The following is a 10,674-nucleotide window of genomic DNA, read 5'->3' on the forward strand; positions in this document are numbered from 1 at the left end:
AAAAAAAAAAAAAAAAGCAAAAAAAAAAAAAGTGCTGGTCTATATTACAGTTGCTTTCTAGAAATGTTAATAGTGGTTTAAGCTTCCAAGGAGGCTTAACAATTAGAAAAAGTAAATAGGAAGCAAAAATGAGAATGGTCTGGGGTTTTCTACCTTCACCTCCTTCTCCATCACCCTTTGGTCCCCGAGCTCCTTTGTAGTGGGGCCTAGAGGCCTTCTTTGGAGCTGGACTTTTAGTTGCCTAAGAATGTGCTTCCTTTCAGGAAGCTGTTCTCATTAATTTGACAATTGCTTATTTTCATGCCCATTGGCCCCTCTAACACATATCTCTTAAAGGTTCCTTCTGCTTTGTTAAATAAAAGCATATCAGCTCTAAGTAGACAGCGAATACTAACAAAAGATTAATCATTTTAAGGGGTGAAGGGATAATCTGCGTACTGTACGGACATGAGGAATGATGACCTCCGAGTACAGCCTCTTGTACTTGTACTGATAAGCAAGTGAAGTGGGGGTTTAGGAATGCATAAACAAATTCTCCATGCTGAGGAAAAATACATCAATCTATATATCCTGCGTGAGATGAAGCCCGTTTCACATACTCTAAAGAACGTTGATTTCTCTAAACTATGCCACTAGGACCTTGCCCAAGTCACACAGGATGGACTTTTGAGAGCAAGAGGTTTAGAAAAGGAAACTGTTTTTTACTGTTCAAATGCAGACATAGTGCTCTGTGGTAGACTGGCCTCTTTTATTGTGCCTACAGCTTAATGTTCAAGGGCTTTGTCTGGCGTGTGTTGCTTAGGGGTATATCTGGACATGAGACGTGAACCCACATTTCTTTCTCTCTCAAGGACAGACTCCTGTATTTTTTTTAATAAAGTGCCAGTGGATCACTGGATTAATTACAGGATACAAAGGGCTCACAATTCATTTTCAATATTTGGTGATTTTTGAAAAGCATATTAGAGTCTTCTCTTTCCTTAAATATATCTGCAATGAAATTTCAGAGTTTTCTTCTGACACCAGAGACAGAGAATTGCTTTTATTTGGTTAATAGAGGTGAGAAGAAGAAGCCAGGAGGGCAGCTGCTTTTCTGGGTAAGGTAGAGAGATTGATATGTTTGCCTTTTCTTTAATTAATAGCCGCTCAAACACCCAAGATGGTTCTCTGAATATTGCAGCCTTTGGGTTAAATGATTTAAGGAGTAAACATAAAGGTAAATTACAGCTAGCATAAAACCACAGGACATTTCACACGTATAGGAAATGACCAGTCAAGATGCCACAAGCAAACCCAGATTAGGGCTGCATTTGTCACGTCGGTTATAATGACCAATGGTCTTCTCACTACCTTAATATCAACAGGGTCTCCCTCCTCCATTAAAAACCAAGGTGGAATTGGCCACTTTGGCTTTTTCTTTCATCTAGTTTTTTTCTTGTTGGGACCTTCAGTGAGATGGGCTAATTTTCTTTTCTTTATCAGAACTCAGGAGTCAGGAAAGCTCACTCAGTTACCTAACGGTACGCTTTAGTGAAAAACTGGAATTGTGTTTCAACTGCAACACACACACACACACACACACACACACACACACACACACACAAACACGATTTCTGCACACATTAATTTTCTTAAAGAATAGCAGCGTAGCCGGGCAGTGGTGGTGCATGCCTTTAATCCCAGCATTCGGGAGGCAGAGGCAGGTGGATTTCTGAGTTCGAGGCCAGCCTGGTCTACAGAGTGAGTTCCAGGATAGCCAGGGCTACACAGAGAAACCCTGTCTTGAAAAACAAAACAAAACAAAAAAAATAGCAGCATGTTGGTTGGACTGCAGAAACGCTGGCAGTGGGCAGAGGGGTAATACAGGGAGACGGGGCCGTGCCTTTGCCTTCTATGGGATGTTTGGATGGAGACCTGTGAATGGGCTGCTGCAGAGGCCATGCAGCCGTTAAACCTGTCTGCCTTTACAAATTAACCAGAAAAATAGAGCCTTATTCTGAGAACTACAGCTTGGCTCATGATAGTTTAATTCCTTAAAGCAGTTACTAGACCGTCATATTGAAGTAATCAGTGGTCCCTATTAGTTAAATATTAGACTACTAATAGTCAATTTTTAGCTTTCTAAATTTCTCGAAATTAGAAATACACTTCTCGAAATGTATCAATTAGTATGAGGAAAAGGCATACGTATCATGACTCTGACAGATGGTTATCAGGAGACAGGTTTTCATCTGTGCATTGCTGGGAGTTAAACTGGAGCCTCAGCAGGCAAGGCGTTTTTGCGTTTTGTTTTGGAGTGGGTGAATATCACTGTGGAAAGTAGAAACTGCATCACTTGCAGCACTAATGGGGAAAAAGGTTCTTCTGACCAACCAAACAGAAACTTTCTATGACACTTTGAATGACAAACCGTGCCCCTGTCTTGCATTTCCAATGTACTGATGATAGTTGGTTAGAAGTTTTAAAATGCTCTGAGATAATAAGCATAGACAAAGAAACATCATCTGCCTTGGCATTTTCCCCATGCCACTAAGATGGTGGTAGGATGATATCATGAAGGCAAAACTACTTTGCAAGTCATGAGAACAAAGTTACTATTTATGGTTGAGTAGAGATGCTATGAAACAAAGGCTAGGGGTGTAGCTCAGGGGTTATAGTAGGCAGAGCATGCACACGGTCCTGATTCAATCCCAGCACTGCAAAACACATAATCAAACAAGGCCCCAGACAAATACCGGTGCACTCACAGACACTATTTCAAAAGCAAAGTCTGTCTTATGCCATTAGCGAGACGAGCTGGTATAGACGGCGCCCTGTTTTATTAATGCAAACAGCTAAGCGCAGCTACTGATACAATAATGCTGGTTACCTCTTGGCATGGCCCTTCTGGTCTTTCACAACAGTCCACTGCAGCTAACCACTTTCACATTTAAATGAAATCATCAAATTTCAAGTGGTCCCTCCAAATACCGCAGAATGGCGGGACCTACACTTACTCAACTGATTAAACGCTGACTATCCAGTTGAAATAGAAAATTACAGGCTTCCACATTCTAAAGCTGAAGTGCTTCAGAACTGTCACAGTTCCAGATCAAAGAATGAGATAGACGTGGTATAGATTCTGCCTTCTTAATTCTTCTTCTTTTTTCAAAGTTTGTTTTTAATCCAAGGGGCCCAAAACAATTGTTAAGGAACAGTGAAATTCAATGTGGTATCACAAGTGAGCCCTGGGGTTCTGTGCTGGGGCCTGACACCACAGAGAAGAACAGTTTGAGGGAGGAAAGCTTTTTAATGTAAACAAGACTGATTACAGGCTCCTGGGGGAAACTGGCTCCAACTATCTTACTGTTTCTCTGGCATGGGGAATAAATACCGGGTGTATGGATACGATCCACACATTCATCATAGAAGGTAAGATTTTCTTTACATAAACAGGAGTCTTCTGTGTTCCTTTGATCCTTAGGGTGTTTTTGTTAAATATGCTTGGTTTTTGTTGTTTTATTTATTTTTTTAAATAGCAGCAATCTAACTTTAAAAAAAATCTTTTTAATGCAGCATTTTTAACTACCTGGTATGTTTTTTAAATTCCCTCTCAGAACTTGGAGCAAGCAGCAGACACTTGGATGCTGCTTATGTTGCAACTCTGGATGGAGTGTTTAAAGGGTGTCGTGACCATCCATATCATCTTCTTTAGCTAAAGAATGGTTTCCTGACTTTGGAGATAATTAAGACAGGGAGAGCAGAAGATTTATTTCTAAAGCTTGCAACAGTTTTCCAGGGTCACATTACATCTGACCTTATTCCTGTTACCCTTGTAGAGCGCTTATACATTAGGAAAGCAATATAAGGAAATGTGTGGATAGCTGTACTACTGAAAAGCATGCAACACAGTGCGAGCAAGCATGCTTGGTAAGGGCTGCTAGAAGAAGCGTCTTGCATTTAATGAACACTCATATTTGTTTCTGGCAACTGGGTTCACTGGCACAACATGAAAAAAATGGTACTACATAGAACCATTATTGGTGAAACAAGAATGTTCTAGAATGAAGTCTTTAAGGAATCTACGTTGATTGAGTAGGTTCCCAAATCCCTTAGGAAGTTCTCAGCTACCAAATGCCTACTTCAAAAATATACCTCTCTTCATTCTTCTTCTCTTCATTAACATAATGAAACAGTTTCTTTCTTAGTTTTAGTTCTCACCCTGTTGGGGTGACCACCAGCAATTCCAATGTCTATCGTTTGTGAACCCACGTGTGCTATTTTATGTTTGGCTTTCTGGTAGATGAACTGGCGATTGTCTTCTGCTTGCCTTCTTTGATCACCATTCCCTCTGAAGGTCAGCTGAGAGGACCAGCCTGCCCCTTACATCAGTGTACTCGGTGGGCAGCCAGGCTTGCTGCATCTGGCTCTCAGCTTCTTGGCTTTGTCAGGGCTGTCAAGGTGAGGAGTATTTGCAACCAAAGCCGAATCATATACCTCCTTCACCACAACGAAACGGAAACATACACATTTAAATCTCAGTGCAAAGTCAGGGTCTCAGGGAGCAGGGCTTCTGCCAGGAACAATTCATCTTTATTTCTGAGCAGTCCCACGCTTCATTATGGACGATGAAACCTGGAGTAAGAAACACAAACGGTGAGTTTCCAGCATGGAAGTGGATTCTGCATTTGGTGAAGTGAGAAAGGTGCAGAAGGCAGTTACCATTAAATTGCTGCCATAACAGAACTACGTTATGTATGCTATATTGGAAAGCAGACACGAACCTTATGAAAAAGATCTTGATAGTATTCAGGCTCAGAGAATAATCAAGATGAACCCACATTAAGCAGAGTGATAAGTGTCTTAAATGGATTTGGTCACACTTAACTTGTAGATATAGAAGGCAGAACACAATCATCATTATCTTATCAGTTTAATGATTGGCACGGTGATGGATAGCTGTAATCCTAGGACATGGACAGTAGAGGCAGGGGAATGGGGAGTTCAAAGTCATCTTTGGCTACATGAGGCATTGCAGGCCAACCTGGGCCAATGCTGTCTTAACAATTCAAATCAGAACAGAACAAACACCCCACTCCAATCCTAACAAGGACATTATTATCAGCATCCCACCAGCTCCTCCCAGTGACTTCAAATGACTTTCACCACTTGAAATTCTTCTCTTCTTTTTTTAACCTATATTTGTATTGATTTTTATATGGGAGTGTTTTGTTGGTGTGCATGTCTGTGCACCAAGTGCATGCTTGATAAACACAGAGGGCTGAAGAGGGCATTGGACCCCCTAAAACGAGAGTTACAGACAGGTCTGAACTGCCATGTGAATTCTGGAAATTGAACCTGAGTCCTCTGGAAGAGAAATCAGTGCTCTTAAATGCTGAATCATCTCTCTAGCCCCTCTACCTGTGTTTTACCGTGATGGTCCACATGTCTCATGAAAAGCATGTCTACAACTATATGGAGGTCCCCACCACAGCCTGCCTTTATCCTGTCATATTTACTGATCTCCTAAAATAGGCTGAGTGCAGTCCCAGATCCAGAAGTCCTTTTTCTCCTTCAATCTGATTTTCCATCTGTCATCAAATCCTGAACCCAAGTGTCCAGTCACTTTTCCTTACCAGCTTGTGTTGGCGTCACTTAAGCAAGCCTTTCCCTTCCTCCCTGCATATGGGCTCCTGAACCTTTTGGAAGTTGGGGAGCCTACGCTTCACAACACACTGTCCTTAATGACTGCAATGTTGTCCCTATGCTTCACATCTATATGTGTATTAAAGAGACCAAGGTCGGAAGCCATTGTCTTCACAAAACTTGAGCTGACTCAGCTCTTCAGTCTACTCTGACTCCACGTTTGTGCAGCTCTGCTTACCATTGCAGGCATTCCCTGCAAGCGACTGTTCATTTACCCTGTAAAGGAGTTGGGCTCCCTGTCTATCAAATCACCTTGCATACCATCAAGAGCAATCCAAAGTATTGATACCACTATACCAGCTTGTTGACAAAAGAACTGGTTGTTTATTCCTCATTCTCTACAAGACAGAACTTCCTGGAGTTGTGACTGAATCTGTTCAGAATGTGGCCCAATCCGTGCATCTCCATCACTATTCCTCACTGCTGATCCCTAAATGCCTGTACCTTTTTTTATTTCTCTCACCTTTACTCTCCACTTGCCTAATCTTATTCTCTGAAATCAGGAAATCTCTTTTCTTTACCTCTCTGGGAAGCATTGATGGTTTTCTTCTGGGTTACGTGACCTTTGGTGTATATTGGTTAGTCATCATTATGAGGTAGGGTCTTTGTGCAAAGACCCTTCCTACTGGGCTACAGAAAACCGAGCAAAGACCAGTTTTCATTCCAGCTTCAACATGCGCAGAATGTGCTACCTGGCAAATGACGTCTCTTAGTATGGTAAACTGAACACTAAACCAAGTTCTGAGCGGAAGCCCAGTGGTAGATTGTTTGCCTAGCACAAACAAGGCCCTGGATCTGATCTCTGGCACCTCAAAAAGAAAAGAAAAAAAAGTATGAGAAGAGATAAGACAAGATTGGCCACAGGTTGATCTTTGTATTATTCTTGTGCCTTTGCTTATCTGAAAGTCAAGATAAGATATGGGGAGCTTTCCCAAACCAGTGATGGAGATGAAGTTAAAGCAGAAATGTGTGCACTTGGAGCTCAATTCTGTACTCTGCTGCTGGCCATAACCTGAGCTGGAGTGTGACAGCCCGCCCACACGATCTACATTTGAGGAACAGAGGGCTTTGCTGGGCCTGTCACCTGGGCCACCCATGCCCTGGCCATGCACAATGCTGTCCTTGATGGTTCCCCACATACTAGACTTCCTTCCACATCTGTTCACCTGAGTGTGGGGTGGGATCTTTTCTCTTCCCTTGGAGACCTCTTCTATTGTTTAAATCCTACAAATGTCACTTCCTTAAGTCCTGCCCCACCCCTTTCCCTGGCTTTCCAGTCTGTGGTCCCCTTGTTTCTCACAGCATCTTGCTATATTTTCTCCACAGCCCTGGAGATGACTGCCTATTCCTTTACTGTCAATAATTTGTTTCCTCATCAGATCATGACATCTGGAGATGAGGACCTCATCTGCACTAAGTTCTCAGGGTCGAGACCCCTCTCTGTACTTAATCAGTACTTGTTAGAAGCATGCATTTTGGAAATGATTTGATAACTCTACAAATAATTGTATGTAACTGGGCAGTTCATTCTTAAGACTCCTAAATTTAATTTAAGTAAATATTCTACTGTATGAGAACTCAGCAGGTAGAGCCTTCCAGAATGCCATCGAGGAAGGGCCAATGACAACCTGAAAAAAGTACGAAAGTTCTTTTTCTGTAGTTTAAAATTTTTAAGTGTATTGTATTACTTATTTTCTTGAGTCTTTCTCTCTCTCTCTCTCTCTCTCTCTCTCTCTCTCTCTCTCTCTCTCTCTTTCTCTCTCTCTCTCCCTCTCTCTCTCTGTGTCTTTCTTTTTCTGTGTGTCTTTCTCTCTCTCTCTCTCTCTCTCTCTCTCTCTCTCTGTGTGTGTATGTGTGTGTGTTCATATGGAGGTCAGAAAGCTACTATGGAGAAAGAACTCCCAGATTCATTTTGTGCAGTTGCAGAGACCGAGACACTGGGAAGGTAAGTCATTTGTCCAAGGCAGAGAAGTGGGAAGTGGAGGGTTGGCTCTAAACTCTATAATTTTACCTATATTATAGACCAAAACATGTCCTCAGCTGAGCTTTCATTCAAAGGGGGAGGTCTCTGTTATCTTCTTGTGACTATCCTGGCAGGAGAGGAGATATTTTAAAGACAGACATCCGTACTATCAGACTACTGAAACAATAAACCTCAAAGAATTATAATTGCCCTAGGAATCCCATACTGGGTAAGGGCAAGGCTGAACTCTCATTCCTTCCAGAAACTTGCCTGCCAGAAAGATTCCACACACTTTTCTCCTAATTTCTTAGACCACCTCTGAGGACAGACCAGAGCCAAGACAATGATGGGCAGACTCACACCTTGACCAGCGCTGACTGTAACGGAGAGCTGATCTCTCTGTCCAGCTATCCAGAGCAGATGTGGGTGGGCATTCTTAAGCTTTTCTCAGTAAAGCAGCAGTTGGTGCAGCTGCTCCACCTCCCTAGGAGCATCACATCTGTACTGGCTACATACAGGGAACAGAGCCTCAGGGTCGCTCAGGGCACAAGTCAAATGCCCTGTCCCGTCATGGTCCTCACTTAGTGAACCACCAGCCACTCTCCCCCAGCTTCAGCTTCTCTGGGCACTGCATAGAACTTCATTTGTTAGTGACTGTTTAGCCCATCCCACTTTTGCATGGCTTTCACTTCACCAAATATTTCCCTATCTCCTGACATCCTTTGGTTCTGGATTCAAAGGACAGGTGTGTGGACAAGTGGCGCATATCATTTTATCTTCCCATACGTAAAACTGCTTAAGATCAAGGTATTTGAAAAACTGGATCAGTCCTGGGGGCGGAGAGGAGACAGGTTCATCTAAAGTCCGGTATTTTCTGGAAAGAACTCCGGTTTTAGTTTCTCCAAACCAGCAAGGAAACTCTTAGCTATTTTACCTTCCATTGTGTATACCATTTGACCAAGAATCTGGGTAGGAAGTAAATTCCACTGGGTTGCACTGTGAAATGGTACCAGGTCCTTGGACTGGCCCAGGGAAGCATGTGGCTGGTTAGCAATGTGGCTGCAGCCTCTCCTATAGACAATCCCTAAGATCTGGTAAATCAAACGAACACATACTGGCATTGTGAAGGAGCAGAGTAGCTAAAAGAGCAATTTCTTTTCTATGTAAACCCAAGAAATGTCAACCTCAAAACACACAGAATGAAATCATTGTTTAAACAAACAAAAAATGGATGATCATATGTAATAATCTTACATGAAAAGCATTTTAGAAGTTGAGAAAAGAAAAACATACTCCATAACTATAATAAACTATTAAGAGCTTTTGATCTCACTTCCAGCATTTTTCTCTGCACCTGAATTTTAAATCTAGCAGTGGACCATATGCAGTCAGGCAGTCTCCCCTTTGTCTGCTGGTCATGGTACAAACAATCTCTTGAGACCTGCTTCGACTTTAAAAGCTTCAATTCAGTGATCCATGAGTGCATGATGATGCCTCTTCCTTAATAAGCAGCCATTTCATAAACAAGACTATTCACATCTGAAGATACTCTGGACTCTACAATGTTATTTTGTGTGAAGCCTTTTTTGTGTGTGTAGAAAGTGACATTTTGATATATGTTAGTTAACATGGTAAAACCATTAGGAAACAAATACTATGCAGAATATTCCAGTTACCCAAATCTTATTACTGTTATCTTTTAAAATGTATTTCTAAGTAAAATATGACTTTAAGGGAAGTGGATTCTGTTCATCATGGTGGTTATCTTTTGAGAATGTGACGATTCTATATAATCAACACGCAGGCCATTGTTTAAGTAGGTTCGGCCGTTTTGGTTTTAAGCAGAGGGCTGAGTGGAGCCAGGGAAGTGGCTCCACTAATGAACACTAAGGAATGCAGCTAGCTGCTTAGTCCCTTCTCAGGCCTGAGGGTAAATTCTTGTCCCCACCCGTGGTGCAAGGCCCTAGCATGTGTTTCCATTCTGAAAGGCTCTCTGGAAAATACTGAGAGTAACCAGAGGTATTACAGAGCCACACAATTCATCAAAACACACACAACAGAAGAAACTCTGTGACGGGGGTCAAAACCAGGTCTTCTTGCTGTGCTGAAAGCATTTGTGATATTAACGCCAGCACATAATTCAAACTAAATCGCCAGGCTAGAATCCTCATTGATTGAAACACAGTCTCAGAAGTTGGATCCCTTCGGTGTTTCTTTAAATACCTGTTGTTGACTAGGCGAAACACTCCCCTAATTCAAAAATGCAAACGGTTTGAAAGGGTCAGTGGCAAAAAAAATCTCTCTCCTGTGTCTGCCCCAGCTACCAGCTCTCCTCCCCAGAGATAATTGGTGTCATTAGCCTCCTGGGTGTCTTTGCAAAAGATCCCGAGACACAGGAGGTTACAAAGGGACACCTGAGGGATGTCTGGATTGCCCTGAGGCCGAGTCTTGGGATAAGCAGGTGCTGGACAGGGAACAGAGCTGTCTTGGTGTGACCTGCCTTCAATCTACACAGCCCTGGGAGGGTTAGGGTCTGAGAGATAAAGTCCGGTGCTGACTAGGAGGACACATTCCTGCCGCGTGTCTAGGCTGCAAAAGGATAGGTAAGGACCGACAGAGTTTATGCCTCCAGGAGAATGCTTAAGTCTTTTCCGTGCGCACCTACTTTTCTAAGTGAAATACATGGCCACATTTTCAAATTATTTTGACTAGAAACAGTAGTGTTTATCAAAACTCCTTCCTCTTAAAAGAAATACTGACACCAGTGTGAAGATCACAGCATGATTTTTTTATATCTCAAAAGCCAAAATGACTTCGTTGCTGGGATACAACTCTAAAGATGTCATATACATTAATAAGAAAATAGCAATGTACATTTGCCTTGCTGCCAAGTCTTAAAGCTACTTGAGCAAGGCATGTTTACTTTGGTGTTATGAACATTTAAGTTTTCCTTATCTGAAATGACAGTTTAAAGAGTGTTAATCAATAGATTTTTAAAAATTTTCTTTTTTTTTTTTTTTTTTTTT

General features: G+C 42.0%; 1 protein-coding gene across 10 annotated transcripts in view; it reads right to left on the reverse strand.

The window, feature by feature from the left end:
* Nucleotides 1-2,577: 2,577 nt before the first annotated feature.
* The window catches only part of Phactr2 (phosphatase and actin regulator 2), a 261,938-nt gene continuing 253,841 nt past the window's right edge, over nt 2,578-10,674 (reverse strand). For all 10 annotated transcript variants that reach the window (XM_031380440.1, XM_031380433.1, XM_031380438.1 and 7 more), the window contains one exon: nt 2,578-4,614. In XM_031380440.1, the coding sequence (XP_031236300.1) occupies nt 4,599-4,614 (16 nt within the window). In that variant the 3' untranslated portion in view covers nt 2,578-4,598. The remainder of the gene's footprint in view (nt 4,615-10,674) is intronic.

This window comes from Mastomys coucha, unplaced genomic scaffold (genome assembly GCF_008632895.1).
Source record: "Mastomys coucha isolate ucsf_1 unplaced genomic scaffold, UCSF_Mcou_1 pScaffold2, whole genome shotgun sequence".
Taxonomy (NCBI): domain Eukaryota; kingdom Metazoa; phylum Chordata; class Mammalia; order Rodentia; family Muridae; genus Mastomys; species Mastomys coucha.